Source organism: Cladophialophora immunda (genome assembly GCF_000835495.1).
Source record: "Cladophialophora immunda strain CBS 83496 unplaced genomic scaffold supercont1.2, whole genome shotgun sequence".
In the NCBI taxonomy this organism is placed as follows: Eukaryota; Fungi; Ascomycota; class Eurotiomycetes; order Chaetothyriales; family Herpotrichiellaceae; genus Cladophialophora; species Cladophialophora immunda.
The window spans coordinates 818,889-845,691 of record NW_015622542.1 but is presented as its reverse complement, the minus strand read 5'-3'; the positions used below and the strand labels follow the sequence as shown (position 1 = coordinate 845,691).

General features: G+C 53.0%; 7 protein-coding genes across 10 annotated transcripts; 5 read left to right on the top strand and 2 right to left on the bottom strand.

Moving 5' to 3' along the window:
* Window positions 1-614: 614 nt before the first annotated feature.
* Window positions 615-2,420, bottom strand: PV07_02640 (uncharacterized protein). The gene has a single exon (XM_016389266.1). The coding sequence runs from the start codon at window positions 2,294-2,296 to the stop codon at window positions 1,088-1,090; it is 1,209 nt and encodes a 402-aa protein (XP_016251168.1). The 5' UTR covers window positions 2,297-2,420; the 3' UTR covers window positions 615-1,087.
* On the top strand, window positions 2,326-4,651 carry PV07_02639 (uncharacterized protein). Its single transcript, XM_016389265.1, has one exon. It carries the CDS (start codon window positions 3,075-3,077, stop codon window positions 4,530-4,532), a length of 1,458 nt encoding a protein of 485 aa, XP_016251167.1. The 5' UTR covers window positions 2,326-3,074; the 3' UTR covers window positions 4,533-4,651.
* Window positions 4,652-5,069: 418 nt separating this feature from the next.
* PV07_02638 lies at window positions 5,070-8,801 on the top strand. 4 transcript variants are annotated; one of them, XM_016389262.1, is made up of 7 exons: window positions 5,070-5,229; window positions 5,278-5,312; window positions 5,367-5,436; window positions 5,486-5,653; window positions 5,704-6,041; window positions 6,094-7,646; window positions 7,702-8,801. In XM_016389262.1, exons 1-6 carry the CDS (start codon window positions 5,126-5,128, stop codon window positions 7,074-7,076), a joined length of 1,698 nt encoding a protein of 565 aa, XP_016251164.1. In that variant the 5' UTR covers window positions 5,070-5,125; the 3' UTR covers window positions 7,077-7,646; window positions 7,702-8,801. The 4 variants fall into 4 exon arrangements, with proteins under 4 accessions (XP_016251164.1, XP_016251163.1, XP_016251166.1 ...); XM_016389261.1 differs by having other exon boundaries at window positions 6,094-8,801; XM_016389264.1 differs by having other exon boundaries at window positions 5,367-5,653; window positions 6,094-8,801.
* Window positions 8,802-8,924: 123 nt separating this feature from the next.
* On the top strand, window positions 8,925-10,528 carry PV07_02637 (uncharacterized protein; the record flags this gene model as incomplete). Its single annotated transcript, XM_016389260.1, has 4 exons — window positions 8,925-9,169; window positions 9,234-9,290; window positions 9,397-9,494; window positions 9,617-10,528. Exons 1-4 carry the CDS (start codon window positions 9,112-9,114, stop codon window positions 10,526-10,528), a joined length of 1,125 nt encoding a protein of 374 aa, XP_016251162.1. The 5' UTR covers window positions 8,925-9,111.
* A 1,599-nt stretch (window positions 10,529-12,127) lies between these two features.
* On the top strand, window positions 12,128-14,194 carry PV07_02636 (uncharacterized protein; the record flags this gene model as incomplete). Its single annotated transcript, XM_016389259.1, has 8 exons — window positions 12,128-12,302; window positions 12,357-12,702; window positions 12,751-12,789; window positions 12,847-13,182; window positions 13,243-13,411; window positions 13,464-13,631; window positions 13,706-13,948; window positions 14,066-14,194. The coding sequence occupies exons 1-8, from the start codon at window positions 12,233-12,235 to the stop codon at window positions 14,192-14,194; spliced, it is 1,500 nt and encodes a 499-aa protein (XP_016251161.1). The 5' UTR covers window positions 12,128-12,232.
* Window positions 14,195-17,926: 3,732 nt separating this feature from the next.
* Window positions 17,927-19,663, top strand: PV07_02635 (uncharacterized protein; the record flags this gene model as incomplete). Its single annotated transcript, XM_016389258.1, has 1 exon — window positions 17,927-19,663. The coding sequence occupies one exon, from the start codon at window positions 17,927-17,929 to the stop codon at window positions 19,661-19,663; it is 1,737 nt and encodes a 578-aa protein (XP_016251160.1).
* A 1,199-nt stretch (window positions 19,664-20,862) lies between these two features.
* Window positions 20,863-22,076, bottom strand: PV07_02634 (uncharacterized protein). Its single transcript, XM_016389257.1, has 3 exons — window positions 21,568-22,076; window positions 21,270-21,500; window positions 20,863-21,180 (listed from the first exon to the last, which is right to left on the bottom strand). The coding sequence occupies exons 1-3, from the start codon at window positions 21,941-21,943 to the stop codon at window positions 21,110-21,112; spliced, it is 678 nt and encodes a 225-aa protein (XP_016251159.1). The 5' UTR covers window positions 21,944-22,076; the 3' UTR covers window positions 20,863-21,109.
* Window positions 22,077-26,803: the final 4,727 nt, after the last annotated feature.

Here is a 26,803-nt window from a genome sequence, read left to right as displayed (position 1 = left end):
CTTCACCTACCTGGCCCAGCGTCTCTCTTATAAACAGACTTCCCGTGGCCTCGTGCTCTGTGTGCTGCCTGCACGAACCTCGCTGCTGCAAAGCCACCACACACCCATGGGCTGACAAAGCGCGTTGACGGCATGCTGCAGGCAAAGACAAATCCCCCTCGAGCGACGGCGTGGCCCGCACTAGAGGGTGTTGACATTCCCAAGCCCCAGCGAGGCAGAGTAAACACCCACCCTTCATGAGAGCCTAGGCTCGATGCAGTAGTGCTCAGAGTCTGCGAGACCTGGTTTGTAAGACGACATATAGAGCAGTGCCGCAATAGGCTGAACCATCTGCGTAGATGCGATTCGTGGCTTGCGCCGTGGCTTCTTGTCCCTTGCCAACAGATGGTCCTTTGGAACAGGCCATGCTTTGAGTTCGGCAAGATTGTCTGTATGGAGAATGTATATCTTACAAATTCAAACTCTGATGGTCTCGAGGTTAGGCGCCAATTGTTTCAGCCGCTGAATCAATAAACAGGAAGAGATGCTGAGGGAATGGAGATGAGCAGCAACCACATACGGGAAAAGCGATCACTGAGACTCGATTAGTTAGGCCCGAGGGCAAGTATAGATCAGTAAATGTCTTGTCGGAGCAGCGAATACCGAGCAAGCAACAGTTTAGTAATTAACGGAGCAACTACATTAGCTTGAAGGGCCTTAGCGAACCGGCTCGAGGTGTGGCAAACCAATGCACCCATAAGGGAGATACTTCGGGATTGGAGGTCAACGGCGTCCAGCAATGGCCTGATTGCTCAGGCTCAACCATATGGTCGCTTCGCCTGCAGCTATACAATCCTATTGCCCACGGCAGGATTGACTGGAGTATATAGAAATGTAGTCAGAGCCCGCGTCTGAAAGCCTTCGACGTTGTCCGGACCGCGGAGTCGCGAGACGCCATTAGCCGTTCTCACCTTGTGGTAAGAACAAGTGCAAAATGGATTCTCAGGGGCTATGTTGCGGAGAAGACGGCCGAGAGGCATTGGTAGATGGGCGAGTTTGTCCACTCGCGCTTTCGAAGACAAGGCAAGATCCTGTCGCAGACAGCCGTCTATTCCGCATCCAGGCTGTGAAATGCTCGTGCAACGGCGAGACTCACCACCGGATAGCTCATGATGCGATCATGAAGCCCATGCTTCACAATCTGTTCTCGCACCACACCAGCCTCGCCCCTCCACTCAACCTCCCATCCCCCAGCTCCGAGGTCTGATTTCCGTCTGGCCTTCTCGTCCTCCAAATCTTCAAAACTCAGGCTCGTTTCAGGCTGTCTCGTTGCGTTGACGGCATGCCAAAATACAATGTCAGAGTGTGTCCAGGGGATGTCGTAGTCGTCTTGTGCGTGGATGATTGTGATGTCGTATCTTGTCTTCCGCTCTGAAAGCTTGAGTGCTTCCAACCGACGGATAAGTTCGGCCAATTTATCCTTTGATGGCCATTTGGTAGTGATGAAGCTGTTGAACCAGGCCAACGCTCTGGACCAATGGGCCACGGGCGCCAGAAGAGGGATAGTGCCAGCAATGCTATATGTCTGGGTCAAAAGCTCGACATTTGCGAAAGGTGCGATGAGCACGATCCCCGCAAAAAGGATTGGTGGCGATTGAAGACCTAGATAGTGGGTGAGAGATATGCTGACTGCGGTGCCTAGCGACTGTCCAAAGACGACGATGCGCTCGGGCGGGATGCCAGCGGTTTTCATCGCAAACTCGGCCAGAGTGAGTGCGTCGGTGAGGAGACCGGCCTCTGACGGCCACCCAGTGCTAGAGCCGAACCCGCGGTAGTCAATGGCCAGAATATGGACGTTGGGCGCGGCGGCAGACAGAGCACGATAGCTCTGCGGTCGCCAGCCTGATCCCAGTGTTCCCGCTGCTCCATGTAGATATATTACCAGCCTGGCAGTTGGATCGTCTCTCAGCAGCTTGAAACTTAATCTCTCTTTAATATTGTGACACAGTCCCGTAGGCTCTTCTCTCAGCGCTTTTTCATTCTTTCGATATGTCTCGAGAGGTAGGACGTGCCACGCATGGAGGGTTTCGCCATCTGGGGTGTGAAGGAGGAAGGGGGTGACCTGGTTCCGGAGAAAGCCCCAGTGCTCTGGCACATTGACATCTTGGAACCAGGTCAAGGTTATGCGGTGTAGGTAGATAGCATGATCTTGGAGCGAAGGGATGGTGAGGAGGCCGAGGAAGGCAAAGTAGATGCCAACTCCGGCTGCGACACTGATGAGGAGAGGTCGAACGATCGCCGAGAAAAATGTCATCATCGCAGCTTCTGAACCACGGCGCAGAAACTCGGGCAGGAAGCTCTTCGGTGCTGAGGAAAGGCCGCCATCAACTGCACAGAAGAGCAGGACAACAAGATATGGAGTCAGTCTGCCATCAACCCTGCAAGAGGGCGGTTTCGACAGATGATAAGTACGCGGGCGCATCCCTCATCGCGCGTTTCGATTCGTCCTCTGCCACTCCATATCACCAACCAGGCGCCTAGCAAGAAGCCCCCAACTCCATCGCATTCTATCCTGGGGACTGGGAACAATCAGCAGGCGGCTTTTGAAACACCAATCTCCACCATGCACCTGGAAGCGTCTCATGTCTAAGGCTTCACTGCAGGTTGTGGGTTGGAACTTGAATTCCTGGCGAACAGGTGCGACCCGAGCCGTCGTTAATCACCAACGTTTGAAGATATACTTGACTCGACTTCAGGTCGTCCACGATAAGGGAGCGATCTCGCGGGATGCTGCCAGCGTTACCTTGTGCTACATGGTACTGAGTACTTTTGCAGACTGACTAGGATGTCGTGCCCCTGGCGAGAATTCGATCCTGGTCGATGTTGCAGCCATGCACGCCGCCCGACTCAGCCCATCTGCCCAGGGAAGAGACGGCAGCTGTCTCAGGTCAAGGTCGAAGATAACAGCAGTGGTCGATGCTCGGCGCTTCTTCCAGTCGCATATCCCTTAAATGGAGCTGTAGAGGCCGAGCCTCTCTTATTGTCCACTCCAATATCAGGATCAAGCGGTCTCTAACCATTCCTCACAGCCATCCATGCGCAGCATTACTCTCACAAACAGATACTACGGGAAACAAAGGGTGGGAAGGTGGCAGGTTCAAATTCTCTTGGGCTTATCACTGTTTCCCATTATATGCCATGCCCACGAAAACAAATCGAATGCGACTGAGCCGGCTCCTTCAAGTTGTGCTCAAGGTGCCGATTTACAGAGCAATTTCTCGTCATCATCAAGTGTCAAACATTGGGTGAACCAGCCCAACTACCGCGGGACATTTGATATTCTCTGGACATCAATTGTGACGATATTTATCAGCACGTATAGCATGTTGTGCCTCAATGTGCCTGCTCCCAAAGACAGCTTTAGAACCCGATTCGGTCGCCGTCTCTTGTGGATGGCTCTCGGTATCTTGGGCCCGGAGTTTCCTCTCACATATGCTGCGGGCCAATGGAGTCGAGCGAAACAATCCGTCAAGTCCTTCAAGAAGTACAGTTACACGGACTGGCATATGCGGCAGGCGTTTTTTGCGGACATGGGTGGTTTCATTTTCCACGCTCGCGACGGCGAACCCTTCCCACTCAACGCAACCCAGCTTCATTGGCTTGTCGTCAACAAAATGGTCGAATATCCGGCCATTACCCGCAAAGAAATCTGGGACAAATCTAAGCAAGACACATTCACCAAGGTCGTCACGGCATTCCAGATTGGCTATCTGATTATCCAGTGTATTGCTCGTGCTATCCAGGGCCTGGCAATTACGACCTTGGAGCTGAATGCACTCGCCATCGTCGTCTGCTCACTCATGACATCTTGTTTCTGGCTTCATAAGCCCGCGGACATCCAGACACCCGTCCACATCCACTCCTCCCTCTCACTTGCCGAGATCACGCTCGACCGTGAATGGAGCCTAACGCCTCTAGACTTCGTCGATGAAAATGGCCCTGGATATTCTGTCAATGTACAACCTTTCATGAAGATGCCGGTCATTCCTGCAGCGCGGCCGATTCAACGAATTCCCAACGACAGATTCCCAACGAATCCATACGGCATACAAGAATACTTTTTATGCTTTGCTACTTTGCTTTTCACAGCTATTCATGTCGCCGGCTGGAGTTTTGATTTTCCGAGCCGCACCGAGCGGCTTCTCTGGCGCACTTGCTCGCTCTTGCTTTTCGGTATCACTGCTGCATTCTGGGTCTTTGAAACCGCGGCATCATGGACTCGCTTGGGCCGATGGAGGACGATATATTTATTCATCTTCAACCGAAAAGCATTGGCGGAGCACAGGATTCGCATGTCCCAAAGATCAACCACAATGAAGAGACGGTCCAACCAATTACCATTACCCTGGGAATTTGCAACGATCACGCCGTTGGCGATCATATACGGGGTGGCCCGGTTCTATTTGATTGCAGAGGCGTTTGCAGAGTTGAGAGATGTGCCAGGGACAGCCTACCTCAACATACAATGGACAGATTTCATTCCACATGTATAGCCAAGTGGCATATAACAAGGGGCGCGGCAGTGGAAGTTCAGGGGGATCATAAAATCCACGCAGGCGACCACAAACGATGCACTGGCGAAATACGCATTTGAGCTGTAGGATGAATACTAAATCACTCATTCAATCACAATTGCCTATTTCCGTGTTTATGGACAAGTATGCGGTCTCGGCAGAGCAATACAGCAAGTGATAGCATGTCAATCACTGTACGTGGGCAGAATTATAGCAAAGCCTCCTTTCTCGCCGATCCCATAGCCATCCTAGCTGCGATATTACTCTATCCAGCTGTACATTTGCCAATTCACTTTTCCCCCGCAGTCTACGTTCAGCTTGGACGAGCCCTGGATTAGCACAAGCCTCTGTTGACAAACCCCAAACGGTGCTGGGCAGCATGTCGTCGAATGCAGCAATTGTCACATCTTGTCATTTGAATTGCGAATAGAGACGTCAGGCACGTCATTTCATTTCGGGAGCTGCTCTCCTCGCATTTGACGATCTGCGACGTCCATTGAACCTGCTCCCCACGACCACATGTCCAGAGGCACGAGAGTCCCTGTTGTCGTTATGCAAAAGCATTTCCATGAATGGCGGACCAAGCCTCAAACTCCTTAAGGATTGACACGACCAACGAGCCTCCCTCCCCCCCAATTCTCGCCATCTTTCTGGTCAACTTTGATCATCGCAAAGGGTATGCCTGTTCAACTCAGGCCACTGGCGCATGCTGACAACCCTGCAGATACACTTTAGGATGGCATAGATCTCTTGACGACGGTATACCTCACACTCTCTTTTATATGTCGCGCTCGCGTTGATTCGCATCTGCAGTCCCCGTCGAGGGCGTTGTCGAGTTCAAGTCCCTCCCATCCGGCCTGCACAACGTTGAAGAGGATTTGGTGTGAGTGACATACACAAGAGCTAGTCTACTTGCTGAATGGTGGGGGAAGATACTTCATCCACGATGATTATGCTGGACTCAGCGCCTTCGTCAACAAGGCAGACGACCAAGCAGACCGTGCTGCGCGGATGCTGGCGGTCGGCGCACTGGTTTCCTTGGAACACGGTCGCATGGGTCGCATCTGGCGCCATGCAGAATCCCTAATGGAGCTCGCTAGGTAGGGCCTCATTATAAAATGCTCTTAGTTGCAGTCATTAACATGAGAAGGGCGCAAGTCGACAACCCGGGCAATGTTACTGCCCTGGAAGAGTATTGGGAGAAGTTCAAGTTACGGCCTGAGGAGCCCGCATTACAGACGCCGCTTGACTCAACTGAAGAGGACGCGACACACAAGCCCAATGGCTATGTCAAGTTCAGGACAATGTCTACGGCAACAACCTTTATTTCTCCGCATCATGCCTTGACACCACACCATCCTGCATTGACACTAATAGATTCAATCAAGCTGTTTGGGCCCCTGATATTTCCATTGTATCGAGCAGCCTTGCTTCGCAGACGGATCTTGATCGTCACAGAGGCCCCTGTCGAATTCTGCTGCAATCTTGGTGAGGAGACAAATGCCCTGCAAACTAGTCAGACACTGACAACCTCTTGCAGTATATAACCTGTCCATCCTCTCGTCTGTCTCAAAGTCACTACTGCCGCTGCCACATGGTGTCGATACTCCTAGTACTCGGTTGCGCCCGCTGTTCACTGTTGGTGTTATGGACATCCCCCAGCTCGAGCAGGCCGGAGCTGCCAGCTCCAACCACGGTTTTATTGCTTGCACAACGGACGATGTGCTCACCTCAAAACCCAACCTCTACGACGTCCTTGTGCTCATGCCAAAACCGCACTCACGGGATGCCTCAATGAAGGTGTTTCCTCGGATTATTGTTTCAAGCCCAGAATTAACCAAGGCTTTCCCCAAAGTTGCCGTCAGAGCCACCCAACGAGACTTTCGTCGGTTCGCACACCTCATTCGTGGTCTCCGGAGGCTAGATCCCAGCGAAACGGCTGTAGAGGATGATGCAGCCTCGTCGGTTTCTTCACTTTCATCCTCGAACTCGACGAATAAAGCGGTAGTGGAGCCTCCATCATGGTCCAGAATGGCATACACCTCCTTCGTCTGGTGGGCTTCTGCTGGAGATCGGCGCGAAGGATTCGCCGAGGGAGAAGAACACGAAGTAGAACGAGACTCGCTCTTGCTGTACGGGGAAGATGAGGAGGAGCAGACTCGTGAAGTGGCTGTGGTAGCTTACTTCCACCGCCTGACAGCGACCATTTTTCACACTGTCACAGCCTCTATTGCAAGAGCAGACGGCAGCGATGAGGTTGAGGGGAGTTTTCACGACGACGATGAAGATGATGATGCAAGCTCTAATGACCAAACGGGTCAAGAGGACAGCCGGCCTTTGCTGGTTGAGCAGACCAAGCAGACTGATATCGAGATCAATCATGAAGACATGCTGGAGATGGGACTAGACAGCTGGAGCACATCGGACAAAAGATTTGTGGAGGAGCTTACGAAGCTCTGGTGGACAAGGCAAGCATCGGTGCGGCCGGCATCAATTGATTGTTGTGGACTCCGCATCCTCTGAACCCAAGTTCTGGAACGAACGCCAGCTCAATGCTGCAAGACTATCATTCAGTCTCGTCACATTTGTCGAAAGTCTCGCTTGTCACCATGACGTCGATCACACGACTTGTTGCTCCATGCAATACGCCAATTTCAGGAGTTGACAAGCGGCAGGGATGAGATACACCAACTTGCTCGTCTTCATCCTCTATTTTCGATCTCACGTCGGCCAATTGCACCATGTGGATTGCCATATTCATCAAAATACGGATGCAGTCTCCGCTGTGATCTCGTCATCCAGGCGCAAAAGCCCACCAGATGTCGAGGTTTGGCAGATCCCGAGGACACCTATATAGCTTCCTGCAGGCAGTTTTGGCCACGATCACCTGGTTCCGCGACAGTTGCTTGCGGAATTCAATCTTTATAGAGAGTCACTGCACGGACTTGATCAATATGAAGCTGGACACCACAAGTCTTCACCTAGCTTCCGTCCCACTCGCAGCTGTCACTGCTCAACTACCTGCTCGTGATCCAGTGAGCAAGGATCCGGCACTTGAGCTGATGCACCTCTGTTTTGATGAATGGCCGACAGGTAGGCGGAATGTCGCTTTTCGTGGAGATCTGAATAAACTCACAAATGTCCCCAGGAGTCGCTGTCTCTGCATTAGGGCGCATATTTTCGTGCTGTCTCTTGGGTCTCAATTGCACAAATACGAGATATCAGGTTGCCGAGCTTGCTCGAACAATACCGAGATCCCGTTTCCTAGCGCACAGATTAATTGGCTCCGGGGAAGAGCAGTCAATTATTCAACATATCCTCCCACGACAAAAGGTCTATCGGCCTACCTGATTTCAATCCAAAGAGTGGTCGTCGATCCTAAAGATCGTTGCACGTGCCCTTCTCAGCAACGGCACACTAACGACATCAAACTTTGGCAGTCCCATAGGCATCGACTTGACGAACAATACTATCTTCCAGAACATCCTCTTCCCACCAGCAGTCGTCTACTCGAACTCTTATCCGAACGATGTTCGCACGCTTTTGTCGCATCTTCAGGCTAAGGTATTGCTTAAATCACGGGTTTCTCTAGCCAAGGACGGAACGGGATCATTGTCGTGGATCTTGGAACCTGTGAAGGATGGCGTCATCTCGAAAACATCCCACAGCTCCGCCCTGAACCGGGCTTTTACAGTAACGTGTGGGGCGACTCTGTGTACATGAATAGTGGAGCCGGGATGCCGACTTTGGTGCAGACGGAATCGCTCTATCCAACGGACGGGGATACTTTGTACTTCCCAGTGGTTTCGGGACGTCATTTGTATGATGTGTCTCCTTCTCGGCTGCGGGACAGAAGTGTCTCGTCTGAACTCGTTGCTCCAGTGTCGGTTATGGACCTTGGCCAGAAACGCGTCAGCGATGGGTTAGAGAGTGATTCGAACGGCATTGTTATGTTGAAAGCATTGAAACTGACTCCATTGTCATCTTCAACACTCAAAATGGGACAGTTCAGACGTATGTATGGGACTCGCGGATTGACTGGACGGATACCTTTTCTGTGGCAGTGAACCATTTGTACTTTTACGGAGAACCCGCTTTGGAGAGGAGCATCGTGCCAGGGTGGTGTTTATATGTAGGTTAAACCTTACTCACTGTACAGGCTATTGAACAACGCAACCAAGATCCAGCTTGTGTAGATGAGAATAATGGGCAGTGACATATTTGCTAAGGGGAGAGTCTGAGTGCAAGGCTGAATCAGCCTCGTGGGGATCAAATGACGAGATCTGACCGAACCGAGGCTCATGCACCGAATCACCCATTCACCCGACTTTGACTGCGGCTCTCACTGCTACTATTCGTGGACGCGTATAGACAAAACGGTCCTTTCTCATGTCAAGGTACCTGTACGCCTTTCGCTGATCAAATGGAAGCCTTCCAGAAGTATTGAAAAGGTTGAAATTGCATGTCCATCTACTGCCATCCCTCCGGCCACTGGTTCCCAGCTTACTAGCACGGCTACCATTGAAAGCCTGTTTCTCTCCGCCTAAGCCTCGCAAACATGGGGACCGGAGACGCCTCATCAGCAAGGCCTCCGGTGGTTCTTTTCGGATATGACTGTGAGATACAGCCTGGTCGATACCTATAGACTGTGGATATCAAGCTAACTTGGAGTCAATCCAGCGTCGCCATTCACCACCAAGGTCAAGTTGGCTCTCAGGTTGAAACAAATCCCATACAGTATGTCGGCCGACGCCATATGTTCATCCCGGCAATAAATCAGACCTCGTTTGAACTGTTCTGTGGCCCTTGTCATGGGCTGACGCTATGGTGTTTGCTTGGATAGTTTTTGTGGTTGTGCCTTCGATGATGCCACGCCCGGTCCTAAAGGACAATTTCAACGTCACTTATAGAAAGATTCCGGTTCTGGCTATTGGACGAGAGGTAAGCAAATGTGTCCGCCCAACGTGGAGTGAGAAGTTATAATCACCATTCTCTCTCCTCGGCATTGTATCCCCCAGGTCGCATTTCCAGGTTCAAACTAAAGAAAAGCACTACTGCGACAGATCTACATCGACACATCGCTGATTCTCGAAGCACTCGAAAGCCAATTTCCTTCCGCACAAGGTTACGGAACACTGTACCCATCCTCTTCGGCCTCCTTCCGACCACTCGTCCGTGGCTTTGCGTCATACTGGACCGATCGCCCCCTTTTCCGCGTAACCACAGGTCTGATACCCTCGAGTGTCTGGCGCACGCATTTTGGCGTCGACCGGTCGAATCTGATCGGGCATAAACTAGACGCGGAGAAACTGGGGAGGAAAGTCCCTCAGAATCTCAGCGGATTGGATTTGCAGTTGAGCTTGTTGGAGCCACTGCTCTCCGATCAGCAATCCAAAGCATGGATCTTCGGGGGCGATGTGCCAAGCGTTGCGGACCTGGCACTGTGGTATCAGCTCGATTGGGGCGAGAAGATCAGTCGCGGAGAAGGGATTGGGAATCTGACAGGCGGAGGAACGAATGATGGCGACGGAGAGGGAATGGGGGCTGTGTTCAACAAAGACCGCTATCCTGGAATCATTGCTTGGTTTGAGCGTTTCAAAGCATACGTTGCAGGGCTTCCGAGCGTGGAGACAAAGATCGAGAGGGATAATGCAGAGGGCGTCACGAGGGTGATGCAGCAACTCAAGCAGACACTATTGTTGGAGGAAGTCCCTCTGCTTGCAACTCCAGCTGGTCCGCACTACGACCTCGATGGACGCAATGGTCTTGTTGCAGGGGCGGACGTGACCATCGCTCCTGATGATACTGGAAGGGATAGTCCCACGGTAGGGACTTTGGTGGCCCTCACGCCAGAAGAGGCGGTCATCACACCTCAAAAGACAACCGAGGGCACTGGCCCAGCTGTGGGAGAGGTGAGAATCCACTTTCCCCGTACCGGGTTCGTGATAAGGCCTGCTGGGCAGGCGAAGCTGTGAGCAGCAGTTGGTAGACAGCCTCGTCGGGGATGGCGTGCCAAGCCAGAACTCGGCACCTTCGACTTCCGCCACCGAAGGAGTAAGGTCAATATCTCTCTACTCATCTCACTTCATATCATTGAAGAAGCTCCCTGGATGGATTTATGAAGTGACTTCCCCTCTCTCTTCCTTTCCGTGATATCATGTCTCTACGGCTCGACCATCCTTCGAGCCGGCGAAACCTCACATTCCGCGGAACAATTGGACTTGTTTTGCCGGACGGTCGTGGGCCAATGGAACATAAGAGATGATTGTTAGAAGAAACCGTGGAGTGGAGGAGGTTCGCTTGATCAGATTCGACCGAATGACACGATTGAAGAGGTGGGCATTGCTCTACAGACAGTGCATTAGCGTGGCAGGACTGAACTTGCACTTCCAGTTTGAAACATGCACAAGCCTATTACCCAATGACACGACGGTCGATCGAGGTCGAGATCTTTGAAGAGCGCTCGCCCACGACGGGAGAAGCCAGACTGTGCGGCCCATGGCCAGGAGCAAAGGGAAACCTATGGTCTTCTTCGCAACGAGTCCTCTGGGTGGAAGGCCTCTTTGGCCTCGGCTGAGCGTCCGTCTCACGGGAGCAATGGAAAGAATAAGCAACAGCTGTCTGGCTGTTAGGAAAGGAGCCACAGAAGGACACTTGCGTACCACATGGCTCATACATTGAGTTTGCGCCGCTCACAGCAGCAGCAGGAGTTTCTGTCACCCTCAGCGAAGACGGAATCACGCACGAATCCGTCGACATTGCGGAATGCTAACTTGTCAATGCCGCAACGAGGTTTGGCCCACAAAGTTTCCTACTGGGCAACAGAGACTAATGATCTCGCGTCTTCACACGTGGCTCATGAAGACTGCGCAAGCTAGGGTTGCGAAGACACGGAAGCTCGGTGAGCATTCAGGATTGGTCGTGGAAGAAAAGAAGCTACAGAAAGCAGTTATGACGTGCGTCTCGGATATTGGTAATAGGGGCTCTTTGAGTGCTTGTGCTGATTTTGCATAGCTCATACCTAGAACTTCACAGATAAGAAGCGAGGCACAATGTCGCGACACGTTTGCATCAACCCTGGCCATCTCTTCGCTTGGGCCCGCTCTCTCCCCAGGGAGTCAAGGGTGTGCGGTTACCAGACACCCACGACACCCCAAGTCAAGTGGGCGTGCGGCCAGGGCATGGATTCTTTCATCCCGCTCCACACCGCCTGAGCTCCCCAATATCCAAGATTGGCCATCCGAGTGACTTTCAGGTCGCCCGCACGGCCGGTCCTAGAAGCACAGGTGGAGAAGCCCACGCCTCCCCGCGGGCGACTGGTCAACGCTTAGACCGAGGATGTCCTGTTCGAGACAAGGCTGAGTTGTTCTGCGGGGACTCCGCAATCTCTAGCATGGCCGCCACGAGCCACGGTCTTCTGTCCTATGCTTTCCTGGTGTCAACCGGACCCTTCGGAGTCAGAAACATCCTACTCAGGATTTACCCTTGCGCAGTCGTTGATCGGTCGCCACTGGGCCCCTTTTAGAGGCGACCGAGGATGCCCCGGCCGTATTTCCTATATGCATCAACCAGCCCCCGTCTTTGCGGATTTACAGAACACAGATTCTGCATGCTCTCTTCCTTCTCCGCAGCTCTGATCGAGAAGACGAACCTCGACCATTGTCGGGGATATTGCCAAGATGAATCGATACAACTGGCTCTGCGTGCTGTACGTGACCTTCGGGGCAGTCTTTTATGGCTATGACTCTGGTAAGCATATTCCTCGTCGACGCTGCCTTCAATGCGAACTGACCCTTGGCAAAGCTTGTACAACATCCGTGCTTGGTTATACGTCGTTTCTTGAATACTTCAACCTCGACTCTACCACCATTGGCGCCATGGGATCGGCATACTATGCTGGAGCCGTTGTCGGCATGGCTTCGAATTGGTATCTGCCCAACAAATACGGACGTATTCGGACCATTCAGATTGGCTGCGTGGCGTCTCTCCTCGCTGCATCCATGCAGACAGGAGCCCACAGCTACGGCGTCTTCGTGGCTGGTCGAGTCATCGGTGGAATGGCCAGTGGCTTGATGTTTGTCGTGTGCCCGGCCATGGCCTCTGAAATTGCACCTCCCAAGATGCGAGGCCGAATTGGCGGTCTCTATTCGTAAGGACTCCAGCAAATCTATCGGGGTTCGGGCTGACATTTCCGCAGAGTCAGTGTTAATGGCGCTTATTGTTTCACTGAATGGATGTAAGTCTACTTCTATTTGTGCTTGAGAGTGGATGCATGCTGAATTCAAGATCCAAGTGGCTTGGGATTCTACTTCATCAAGGGCGATGTCTCCTGGCGTCTCCTGCTAGGCTGCCAACTTATCCCCGGCGTTCTCATGTTTGCTTTCTCCTTCATGATGCCAGAATCACCGCGTTACCTTGCGTATGTCGGGCGCTACGACGAGGCTTTGGCGGTCCTCAAGAAAATGCACGGCTCTACACATGACGACACCTTTTACATCCGCGAGTTCCACCAGATCAAGGCCCAAATCGAGCTCGACAGAGAGGAGCGCTTGGGTCTCAAAGCAATCTGGCAAAAGCCTTCATACCGAAAACGGTTCTTGCTGGTATTTTGGTACGCCATTGCATGCATGTAAGTACATCCCGGAATTGCATGGCGACTCGAGCAGATGTGACTGATACATTGTCGCAGGCTCTCTGGCGTCATTGTCATCCAGAACTACCAAGTCATTCTTTACACGAATGTCGGGTTCAGCAATGTCATGTCCCTCATCCTGACCGGTGTTTGGGGCTGCGTTGGAACACTCTCTGCAGTATACGCCGCTTTATGCTTCGACCTCATGGGGCGGCGCCCAACGATGGTCAGTGTTGTGCCTTCCTATGGGAATGAAGTCTGCTTCTGACCAATGACAGTTTATATCATATTTCCTCATCGTTGCCGGGACGCTCACGACATGCATAACGTGGGCAGTCTACGAGAATGGCGGAAGCACCAACCGCTCCCTCGCGAAGGGCATCATCGCAGCCATGTTCTTCGTTGGGCTCGGCTACGGCGGGCCTGCCAACGCTTTCCTAGCCACGGTTCGTACCTATTCCCTTGTTTTGGTTCCGACAAGAGAGAATCGTGTTTAAACTGACTTGTGTCGACACTTTAGTATCCCGCCGAAATCATGCCCACATCTGTCCGCCCCGTCGGTGTAGCCGTGAGCTACATGACGCAGCATGTCCTGATCATCATCCTCGTGCAATTCACCCCACAAGCGATCGAGACTATCTCGTGGAAGTTCTTCCTGATATTCGTGTGCTCAAGCTTCGTCTTCGCGATTGTCTTCGTCCTGTTCTACCCAGAGACAAGAAACAAGACGTTGGAAGAGATCGAGGCCGTCTTTGGTGACAAGGTGAGTAAAGTCCTTGCTGGATTCTCATGATGCACTTCATTATTGTCTTTGACTTCATCTTCTGGGAGTTCTTGGTACGCCGAACCAGAGCCTTGCTGATGGACGTTCTCTCTCTAGGTCGCCGAGACGCTGGACGAAGCCGGGGAACATGTCAAGATCGAGCACGTGGACGAAAAGGCCCAGGCGCACGGGAACGTCAGCGTGGCCGTCCATGAGGAGGGCATTGGGAAGGAAGCAACTGCCTAGCCTGTGGCAGCTGGGAATGCAGGTTGATGGACAATACCTATTGTGGGAGGACTCATGATGGGCGCAACGTCATGCAAATATAGGCAGCATTTCCTGCTGCTGCTGTTCCCCGTAACACGTCCTGGCGAGATAGCCGTAGGTATATGGTAGATGAAAAGGGGCAATGCGTCTCGTCGTCCGAAGAGAGCACATATCCCTTTCCAAGATGAACCGGTCTTGAACACCGAAGAAGGGAAGAGGTCCAAATTCAACCGAGGAGAAAAAGCGTCCTTGTTAGAAGCACCCCCCGACAAGGCTATCTTTATAGATCCACTCTAGTGCCTAATATTGGCCAGTAATTGCGCAAGACATTGCCTCCTTTTTGCTGAAGAGCAAGGCATCGGGGCACTGTTCCTGATACTCGGCTTACTCTTTTTGGCGAATGGAGAGATACACAAGTGGAAGGGTTTGAAAGACCAATATAGCTCCAGAGGAGCAAAGGGAACCAATGAACGAACGAACGAACGGATAAGAGTTGACAAGCTCATTTATTAGGCCTTTACCTGAAGGCATCCCAAAGTCCGATGCGCCATGGTGGCGTCTCTATTAACCATTCCATTCGATCCCAGATCCCACCGACCCATGAGAGTCCGTGATAAACAGAATGAGCCTCCCCTCAACCTCCCTCAACCTCCGCGTCTGGTCTACTGAAGGATCCAATGACTCTTCACACTCGTCACCCACGCTTGAAGCTCTCCCGCTCCTCGCGAGTCGATACTTACTCCTTCTTCACGCCGCCCTCGGCTGCCCGAGTTCTCGCCCTCCGCGCCCCGGCGGTGGCAAGCTTGCGGTAATCAAATTTGTCCCTCAGCACCGCCTCGTCGCCGTTGAAGAGCTGGTTGTTCTCGTCCTTGCGCAGGGGCAGCCCCATCTTCACGGCGGCGCTGAGGGCCAGGACGCGGTTCTCCAGGCGTTCTTCCTGCTCGACCTTGTCGGCTCTCACCTTGTCGGCTCTCACCTTGTCGGCTCTCACCTTGTCGGCTCTCACCTTGTCGGCGATCATCCCGTCGCGCTTCACGCGCCAGTTGCTGAGCGCGAGCGCCAGCATCGGGGCGCCGCCGTCGTGCGCGTGGGCGATCTGTCTGCAATTGCGGACTTGGCGGCGACGGCGGCGGCGGCCAGTTGCTCTGGGCGGGAGAGGCGTGATTTCGGGGGGGTTCTCAGCTTCTTGTCCAACCTGTTCTTCTTCGTCGTCGTCATCCTCGGCGTCAAGCTCGTCGTCGTTGTCGTCGTTGTAGAACCAGTCTTCATCACTATCATCGGGGTCACTGTCACCAGCGTCAGCGTCATCGTCATCATCCATTCCAGAGGGGTTAGCAGGGAGCGAGCTGGGACCAGCGGCAGCGTTGTCGAAGTTGATCAGGCGAGCCTGTTGGGCGAAGTAGAGTTGGTGTCGGAACCACTCGTAGCCTTGATCATCACTGTTCTCACCTTCGGGGGAGGAAGTCGGAGGCGCAGCACCTTCCCAGACGGAAGAAGTGTTGTTCCTGTCATCGCCGTCGGCGTCTAGCCCGCCCATGAGCACGTCGCCCGGGTTTCGAGCACGCGACGAGACTGGAAGATCGTCTCCTGAGCTGTACAGTTCCGCGAGGGGACGCCTGGCACCCACGGGACGATATGGGATGGACATTCTTTCGATGGGTAGAGCAGTCTCCAAGGTAAGTCCCTCCTTGCTAGTGACAAGAGTTGCGGTCGAGTAGTGTCCTAGAGATGTTAGCAGCGCCAATGAGTGAGTTTTTTCTTCTGTGTGGGTTAGCTATTATCTCCTCGAAAAGTGGCAATGGCGGATGAACTTGGGCAAAGCTGAAGGAGAGACGTGCAAGTGAGGCCATTATATAACAGACACACCCAGCTACGTTGGCGATCGTGCCCCTGGGCAGCACTGCGTGATGGAGAGGCAGCGGCCTTTTGCAGCCTGAGACAGACGCAGCGACGAGACAAGACATTCTTGTCCAACTGTCTGAGCCAGACAAAGAGAATGAGCGATCCTCGGTCCTCGTGGGAAAATGGACTGAGGCGACATAAAGCGATCAATGCTTTGAGGAAGCGCTTGCTTTTTCTTGTAAGGAACAAAAGCACTCCCCTTGTGCAGGCCTCTGGAAGAGGACAGAACAAGTGATAAAGGTGAATGGACGAGATGCTTGCTTTACGCTGCGTTGCTCAAAGCTGGTGCGTGAGAACAAAGCCTGCCCCCCCCCCCCCCCCCGGGATTCCTGTCACCACTCAGGCCTTGCCTCCCAACAGAAGTGGACAAAGAAGTAAGAGGGAGACCCGTATAGAATTGTGTTGTGCAGTTACTAGTCTCTGGCCGGATGCGTTGGAGGAGACGAGTTGACTCGCGGGTTCTAGGAGATATTGCTAAGAAGGGTTTTGGGCTTTATAGTTAATTAATATTAATTAGTTCATTGGTCATTTCGAACGGAGACATTCCTATGACTTATTATTTCCTTGAGCCCTCGGAAATCGGTATATAGTCGTCAATAGCACAAGTCTCATATCTCCACAATGCTCCCTCCGATATCACATGAAAAAGGTTAGCCTCATTCTAATAGAGCCTTTTGAACAAGGACACAGGGCCATCGCTCCCACTGATGGTCATCCTTAGCCCAGCGAGTTGCACGGACGCCTGGTGCGTCGTTGCTCTATAAGGTGCTGCCGTGAGGATATATAGCTGTTAGGTAACGTTCTTGATATGCGATACAGAATGAAATGGTCTCGATTCTTGTGGCTCAATGGGGGACCCGGTAGAATTCATCATGTTCTTCCATCGAGTGACAAGAATTGACGAAGGGCCTTCTAGCCAGGCCAGTGTCACATATAGAGCTAAGCCAGATCAGGGCTAGCCAGATCTCCTGCCTGCCACTCTTTTATTTCACGTCACAGACTCGCTCTTATATATAGACAAACACAATGAACTCAACGGCCAAAGCCACACCTCTGCCATTGCGGCCACCTCTCTTTTCTCCTCCCTGCGGGTTGCTACATATTCAGTCAGGAACGAGATCTCCCTTTCAAACCTTGCTAGTGAAAGGGTCAACATTCGTCCCCTCCTGATCGTTGGAGCAGTCCTAGTTGACTCTTCATCTCCCTTTGATCCAATGTCTGGGACATCCTGCCGAATTTTAAACGACCCTGTCGCAGACGCGCACAACTGAACGAAAGTAATTTCCCCTAGGGCAAACCATGGTATAGCTATGGCCATGAGAAGACCAAATGACTGCCAAATCCTGGGTTTGACCTGCGTGTCGTCCTGTCTTATAAGTATTGACATCAATCCAATGAAATGCATACAAATTGGGCATTGGGACCTTTTCTTTTCCACGGTCGAACGTCGCCGCAGACTAAACGCAGGAACTCTGAGGCCAACCCTCATTCCAGGAGTACTAAGACACTGACCACAGAAATCAGGAATGAACTTTTGGCAATCATGTCCGTGCACGCTCCCTGATGTATCCTGTCACGCTGGCAACCACCAGGAATGCTCTAAACTATTCCAGATCCTAAGACATTTCTCGGGAAGGATTGGGTACAGAACCAAGACACAAAAATCCGAAATTAGGGAACTCATCCCCTACCGCCTACATTACACACCAACTTAAATTCCACAGAAATGCAGTCTGCGTCCATCTTTTCCGTCCTCTCAACTCAAGCCGTTGTCCCACAGACCTGATAATATCTAAATAACCATTCAAGATGCTGCCGCCACGCCAGGGGCAACGGATTCTCCGAGAGCAACGCAACGGAATAAACGAAGAACGAAGCAGGCCGCAGCGTACTCAGTCTGACACAGATCCAGGAAATCCTGGTGCCTCTGGTGCCTCTTTTGGCGGCGGCAGCCATGACGCACTGAATGCTTCTGTTTCAGATGAGATGCCTCCTCTCTCGAGGAAACCGCAACGGCGCAGGTCAACGTCCAGAAAGAGGAAACCCCTCCAGATACGCCCTCAAGAGCACCAGTCAGATCAACAACTAGATGCGCCGGAACCTTTTGCTTCACGCAAGAGGAAAAAGTCCTTCAACTCTTCTGGTGCAGCAGTGCCCTCGACCCACGCCGATCATGCGAGGCGCAGAAACCGTTCCACCTTGCTCCAGAAATCTTCGCCTCACGCTGCTTTCCTCGAGAGACTTTGCACCTGGGCTAGCATCGGTCTCGAAACACTGGGCAACTTTGTTAATATCTGCCTCGCAGCTTCTCGAAATGTTACAACAAGCCCGTGGTTTGGATTTACCGTTGTACTGTTCCTGATCTTACTGATCTGCATGGTGGTTCTGGCAACGATTTTCGTCCTCGTGAGTGGTGTCCAAGACAGTTACGCAGTGGGGAAAGGGCTTGCGCATGGAGCATACTCAATCACCGTGGGTAGCGCAGCAGTGGGAAACCGTTACCTCGCTTGGGCAAAGCACCGCACACTCGACGGAGCCCACTATTTAGCGGGCGCAGTGAGTGTAGCAGGCATGGTCAGCAAAAGTATCCTTTGTTCATATCCAGACGGTGAGACGACAGTGCAGTGGCTTGGTTACTCTTGCGAACCAATGAGTCCCGAACAAGATATTTTCGACACGCTGAACAAGACCGCCATTGAGATTGGTCAATGGGCCAACGTCTCAAGTCTGATCCTGCCCCATTCCACTTACCTCAGGAATGCCGATCTCGCGCTTGCAAAGCAACAGCTGTACATCAAGTTGAACCCCATGGCTTTTCCGGAAAAAGATGCGCTCGACCAAACAATGACGGCATACGGCAAAGGAATCCTCATGGCGGGAAGGCAGATTTTCACTACCATCATCAACACGGAATTTATTTTGTTTATGATGCTTGCTCATCTGAACGAAGCCGAACGCCGGTTGAAATATGTTTCTGGAGATCATTCGATCAAGACCTACTCACTTCGGTCATGGCATACAACATATCAAGTCACAAGGATGCTTAGCCAGCTACTTACAGACTTGGACGCTCGGTTGGTGGAGTTGATCCAATTAATTGAGCAGTGCCGGGATACATTCGAACTGGTCGAACGGGATGGTGCAACGTATGGGAAGCAGATCAGGGATGCGCGGCAATACGTGCAGGCCGAGATCGACAAAAAGGGGATCCTGTTTGACCTGTTTTACGTCAACAGCCCGCAGCACCAGATGAGAGAGTCACTTACGGCGTTTGTCTTTCCACTTCCGGAAATCCTGGAGCATCTTCGAAGAGCACGGGACAGCCTTTGGGTGCATCAACAGTCCTTGCACGGCGCTCGAGTCAACTTCCTCAGCATGCACAATTCCTTGACGACGTCGGGGCCGAATGTTGTTCTGCAGCAACTACATGGGACTATACAATATCTTGCCAGCACTAGCGCCAACCTGGAAATTGAGCGTACGAGGTACAGAAAGCGGACCGAAGCAGAGAGGATTTCGGGTCAACATTCTTTACCCAAGATATAGTACCGTCCGGAAGGGAGCTGTGGTTGTGGTTGATCCAGTGACAACAGGTCATATATCAGTGCTCGACGACAAGTTTGGTGGATGTTCGTGTCGGTATGTATTGTTTCTCGGGGAATTTCACTCGGCAGGAGACTATTCTCTGGTGGTGCTCGCAATGAGAACAGGTCTTGCGTTAGGGCAGCAACTGAACTCAGCTGCACAATTAAGACCAACTATCATTTTGTGAGAGGGTGTCTCTGGGGATCCGGACAGCACAGAGGACAGGATTGAACCATCATGTAATTAATTCTGCACGCGCAAGAATAAGCTACCGCGAGTCCTGGCCTAAAGCAGGGCCATCCAGCACAATTTGGACAAAAGCAGATCGAATCAATTTAGATACTAAGACTCAAGATAATCGACTTTCACGCCCCCTTTTTACGATCAATAACGGGGGCGGGTTGTTAAAGGGAGTCGACCACGTTTGGACCATCGCACAGCAAGATAAAACGGCTACTTGGCTAGAGATTCGCCCCCCAATCTCGAATCAAAACGGCCATGATTTGTTCAGACGTTCAATCTTTTCGAAATATCGTCTCGTTCGAAAACCCCTTCAATACGCTTCGTACCCAATGACAAAAGCATGATCTGCTACATGGTCCAGGACAAGCAGGTCCCCGTCGAGTCCGGCTCTATTTTGCATCGATTGCTCATCGCCAGAGACGCAGCAAATGCGCGTATCTCTCCCTCGTTTCTCCGGAGGAAAAGGCATTGAATTCTCGCCGGCGCAAAAAGTGTGGGGAGGAAAGTCGACAGTGAGAAATGAAAATGGGCGCCGAGAAGGCGAGGCACGCTGTCGCTTTGGCGTGGAAAGAGAGTCAGCACATGCTCGTCGGGCACACGGCCGCCAGGAAGCAGCTCGCCGAGAATCATCACTGTGCCACGGAGGAGCTGGACGTGCCCAGTGCAACTGTCCCGATTAGACTCGGCAAGTCCGTAGAAACGTCGATTGCGAAGCCGACACCAAACCCGTACGTTTAGGCTAGCCGTGTTTGCGCAATCGAGAATCCGCCTCAAGACTGTATACAAGGGATAGACTAGCCCCGCGCACCTTTACGCTGGATCTCGAGTGGGCAGGGCGACCTCTCACGTACGCTTGACATGGGTTCAACAGACGGCTTCGGCGAGGTTGTGGATACAGTGTAAAGGAAGAAAATCCACAAGACTAATAGTCATCTTTCATTGATCGAGTGTCTCAGCCGACTCGTTGTCTATCGCGAGAGAGGCCTATTGCCGGTCAGAGCAACTGTGCCGTGGCTTCAAAGCCATGATGCAGAGCAGGGGTCATAAGCATCAACCATGGAAACGCTATCACGTTCTAAGAGGCGGAGCTCCGTCCATTCGCTCGTCTCTGTGTAAGCCCCTGAAACCCTCGGAGCAGTGGAGTGTCGAGAACCTCGACGCAGCCTAGTAGTTGTCATCGTATCGGGCATTATCACGGCCTTGGTCGTAGGCGTTGTCGATGTTGTCGTCGAATCCTAGGTCGTCGTTAGCACCAACCCGATGTCTTGAGGCGAGGACAGAGCAGGGTGAAATTCCAGCAAGACAGGCTCGAAGGGACGCTTACTCTCAACGTCCCCGACCTTTCGGCCCGCCCAGCCGGCAACGTCGTCGGGCACGTCTTCAACGTCCTGCACCGCATTGTCCCATTTGCGGTCAACGTCTTGCGGGATGTCCTCGACCTCTTGAACTTTCTCTCCCGTCCAGCGTGCTGCATTGTCCGGGAAGTTCTCAACGTCTTGCACGCCGTCACGCACGTCGTTCTCGACATCGTACTTGGCATCGTCCCATTTCTCCTCTGGTGAGGTGTCAGCCCCACGGGATATTCGCATGCCGGTCACAGACTCCCGACTCCAATCACTCACCGACTTTTTCTCCCTCGTGCATCAAGAGAGCACCCCCCAGGAGTCCTGCAGCAGCACCCAGTGCAACATTGCGACCAGTGTGAGATTTCTTCTGCGGCTCTTGCTCGTAGCCTCCTCCCCTCTGCTCCTGTCCCCCGTAACCGGACCCGTAGCCTCGCTCTTCGTAGCCGCCGCCGCCGCCGCCGCCATAGGACGGTTGCGGGTGTTGGAAGGTGCGTTCGCCGGTCTCGCGGTTGACGAAGAACCAGCGGCCGTCCCGTTCGTCCCACTCGGCAACCCATGGATGGGGCACTTGAGGGGGACCGCCGTACGATGGAGGTTGGTTGTAAGGATCCCGGCCGTAGGAGCCCTGGGGTTGGTCGTTGTAGTAAGACATGGCGGGGTTGCGAGTGTGCTTGGTCGTGAAGGTGTCGGACTGGGCGCTGAGAGTAACCAGGTTTCAAGGGAGAAGCAGGTAAGGTCGAGGAGAGCAGAAAGGCAAGGCGTTGAGGGTGGTGGTGGTGAGGGAAAGTTGAGCTGAGAGGCAAGGGGGAAACAAACACAGGATGACCGTGTCAGTGCCACCAGTGCTAACTAGGGGAGCATGACACGATCGCGTGGCGTCGGCACGAAACGAGCGCTGACAGGTCCATCGAATTCCTGAAACCATGGGGTGACGGGCAGACAGCTACTGATGGAGGGGCCAGCATTGGAGGGGAGGGGCAGGAGGGCCAATCTCGAAGACGAGCCACTGCACGCCCATCAAACCTTCATTCTTCCTGTGTCCGTTCAATCCTGTGTCCCCTACCTACATAGCGCTTAATGCCATCATCATTTCTTAGAATTCCTCGCCTGCACAATCATGCAGAACATGGACCTGACCAGATGGTTGCATTCACCAGGGATCAGTCGATCGGCTCGCCCCGAAGCACAGCTCCCAGGTACCCCGCCTGCCCGCCGCTCCTGCCTATTTGTGCCATCTTAGCAGAGCCAAGCTCATGCACAAGCTTCGCCCAGCAAAAGCTTGGTTGGGTCGCGGAGGATGGGCGAGGGTGGCTCTATCCCATCACCCATCGAGCCATGATGTGCATTGCCCGCGGTCGACCCTTCCATCTCAATGATTGGAATCGCGCTCAACACCTGCAAGAATGACCGCAGAGGGCCTGCGTCCCGCGTGTTCGCCAGCGTCGCAATGTCCCAGATACCGTACTCCTCAATCAAGCTTGCTATTATTCTTTCGCTTCCCTCACCTTCTTTGATATCTTGTATCGTCCCTCAGTTATCCTTTTCCGTTATTCCTCACTCTGCCAGCGTGACCATTCCACCTCGCAAAGCGCGCTGGGGCTGGGGTTGCCTCTTGAATACTCCCATCCTAATCTCAACCTGGGAATGATCGGCGCATGGGAGCAGAAAGAAGCCGAGCAGGCAAGGACCCAGGACGTCGCCCTACAAAAGATGGGGGCTCTCCAAAGATATCACACGAGGATAGCATCGACGAAGCTCGGAGTGAAGATGATGGCTATCCAGGGGAGGAATTGTCAACGTCAATGACCCAGACTATCCAAAAACTAGAACGACTGGTCGAAGAGGCCGTCAGGCTTGCCGAAGGTGGCGAGTCGCGGCAACATGACGGCCACGAGCTGGAGCAACGGCTCGGAAGTGCACTCGATCCACCACATCGGCCGCCGCTAGGCCTTGCAAAGAAGATCAGCAAATACCTGGATGAAGTCTCCTCGAAGACGAATGACTTCGCACCCTCTCCAAAAAGTGGCCAGTCCCTCAGGTCGGCAGCATCTGCAGGAGAATTGACTTCCCAGAGGGATGAGACTGAGAGGGGGGATATCATTCCTCGCTGCCGAGGCGCATGCAGTGCCGACGACCTACAAATTCTCCTCCCAGAACCAGTCGCTGACTCTCTAGAGGAGAGGAAGAAAAAGTTGTCAAGAGATAGATCAACACTCCCTGTGAACCGTGAAAGCCGACCAGCCCGGTTCCTAGCCCCTCCTCAAATTGGCCCTCGCATCGCATCTTCCAAAGGCATCGCCGGAAGCAGATCTTCCGCTTCGAGACCAACCCCTATCCTGACACTGAATAGTGGGGATCAAGCTGTGCATTTTGACGAAGATAAGGAGCCCTTGTTGGGTACCCCTCGGCCGGGTCATGAGAGGCATTTCAGTCAGATGTTTGGAATTCCTTCCCGACATGTGAGTATCAACATGGCACATCCGTCGCCCTGCCCTTCCTACACTGTCGACCTCAATGGCGTACAGCATATCGACCTCCCAGCGCGAGCAGAGGATGTGGACGTTCATACCACTTGTCATCATGCACCCGTAGCTCGCAACTGGCCGGCCTCTCGAAAACGATTCGCGGCGGTGGTGAGCTGCATCAATGTCGCCTGTCTAGGTTTGCTTCTCGGGATATACGCAGGAGAGGTCCCGGCCATCCAGTACGTCATTGTCGACTTTAACCGCCAGGTTATTCTCGGAAATCTGTTCCTTTATCTTGGACTGGCTATCCCGACTTTGGTATTTTGGCCTCTCCCTCTGCTGCACGGACGGAAGCCCTACACTCTTGCAGCACTCACATTGGCGTTGTGTTTGCAGATACCTCAGGGCCTGATGGTTACAACTTTCAGGTCCCCAGATCTAGGGAGATACCGGACCATTCTGCTCCTGTCTCGCGGTCTATCAGGTTTTGTTCTTGGATTTGTTGACATCAACAACCTCGCGACGCTGTTGGATATCTTCGGTGCATCGCTACAGAGCAGTGATTCGCATGAGCTTCCTGACCCGTACGACGTCCGCCGGCATGGAGGCGGAATGGGAGTTTGGTTGGCAATCTGGTCGTGGTGCACTGTTGCCTCGATCAGCATCGGATTCCTGGTTGGAACACTCATCATAATCAACAATTCGGTCGACTGGGGCTTTTGGATTTCGTCGCTCCTGCTGTTGGTCGTCATCCTGCTCAACCTCATTGCGCCAGAAGTGCGTCGATCGGCATTCCGACGAACAGTGGCGGAAATCATTGGCGAGGGTGGGAGCTTCAGCAGGGTTGCTCGTGGGGAAGTCAAACTTCATCTTACCGGGAATGGGCCGTACTGGTGGGGTGAAGAGATCATGGCAGCTCTGCGGCTAAGCTGGCGGATGGCCAAGCAGCCAGGCTTGCTGGTGCTGTCCATCTATGCTGCTTGGGTGTACGCACAATTTACCTTGGTGTTGATGGTGAGTCATTGACTGTCGTTGGCCGGATTGGGCTAACACCAACAGTTGCTCGGAGCTTTGGCCTCGACTGAATATCGTTACCGTCCAGATCAAGTTGGACTATGCGTTCTTTCCCTGGCCCTTGGATCGGCCCTGGCAATACCTTTTCAGAAAGCATCTTGGCTCAGTCGTGCGCGGTATCATCCTCCTCGTACAGACAGCATGACCTTCCAAAGAGCCATGGTCTGGCGGTCACATACGGTTCGGCGGACATTGTTCATGGTGTTTCTTCCGCTGGCAGCTATTGGATACGCCCTGTCATCGAGAAAACCTCCTTTCCCTGTCGCTGTGCCATGTGTGTTTGCAGCGTTCGTTGGGTGTGGCTCGAACTTGGCGATCGCAGAGTGTTATGCTCAAATGATGCTAACCTTTGACACGTCGGACTTGCAACCAGGAATGACTGGACGCCCAGTGCGGAGATCAGTGACGGGGCGAACAGGCAAACTGCGCACAAATTTCTCCTGCTATCCACGAGTTAGTGCTGGCATGGCCGTTACCCAGTTCCTGAAGTTTGTGTTCGGCGCCGTGGCCACGGGCATTGGAGGTCGAGTTGAGCGAAGGTATGGCGGTATGCAAGCAGCTGGCATCGTTGCCGGTGTGCTCATGGCACTGACTCTACTTCTCACTGTGGTTCTCTTCAGACGGAAGAATGTCCAGATGATCCCAGGTCGGCAGGAGCGTGGAGTGGGAGAAGGGGAAGAAGTATGGGACCCGGTGATTCTAGGCGAGCCAAGCGGATTAACACGCAAGATCAATATCCTGGAGGCAGGCGAATACACTCGATGGTCGGAGATTCGACGACGAAATCGATTGACTACTCAACCTAGGGCGCGTGAGCTATAGCCATTGACTGAGATTTGTACTCGGTACAAAGACCTAGACCTACCATCACCGACGTTTTCAATCCTTGTGATTATCACCACTCGGAGATAACAGAAATAGGTGCCTCCAGTAGGATACTCGGCGTGCCATAACGCTGATGATGGGTCAAGACCCAACTCGCTTCGGCGAAGACTTGTACAAAGGCAAAGCTGGTAGCTGCACGCTGAGTAATTTCAATCCGATGGTAGAGGCCGCGTACAGGCGATACTTAGAGGCATTTTTAGAGTTCGAGGTAGTCTCTTTCTCGCAGTGTTCCACATGTCACTTTGTCAGCGGATGGGGATGGGAAGGATTGACTCGATTGAGGCGTCTGAGGAAGGGAGAGATTAAGTCGGCGCCGGCGCGCAGTCTAATCGGTGTTGACGGCTCTTAATCAGCAAGCCCACCGATTCATGACACCACCCTGACACCAGGGTGGGAGCTTGGGATCCCTTGCGAGAGAGCTTCATGCGCGATAACTCGGCTGTATGTGCGGGCGGTGGCAGGGGATCGCCAGGAGCACAGGGGAGGACCTGGTGAGGATGGTGGCTTCGGGCCTCCCACCGGCCTCTCGCTCTTTTGATGTGCGCTTGTTGCGGCCGCAATTCATGGTCAACAGTTCGGCGGGCTATTCCTCGAAGAGCATAGATCTCACCTGGATGTTCAAAGCTAAGCCGGGAGCTGCAGAGGTGGTGGTGGTCGCTACAAGGGAACTCAAATCGAGGTGCCGAGGAAGGAAAAAGGGTTGTCGCGGGGGAGAAAAGAGGCGCAGGTCCTGTTGCGCAGGCGAAGCCCCAATGGGCGCCCGTGGCCAGTCGCCAGACGCCTGCAGCTGTGTCATCATTACCCTTGGTGCCCACAGGTGCCCACTCCACTGTAACAACAACCACCACCACCACCATCATCATCGCCATTATTGAATTCGATTTTCCCCCAACTACTGCAACCTTCACTTAGCACACACAATCCTTCTTGCTTGTATCCGTTGGCGAATCCGTCGCATCGTCTGCATGAGCTACCCATTATCCCCCTGATCGCCTTGGTCTTGAGATAAATTGTGTATTCTTTCGTTCTCGCTTTCTCTCTCTCGCCCTCAGTCTCGACTAACCCTCCATTATATTTACCCGTTACGC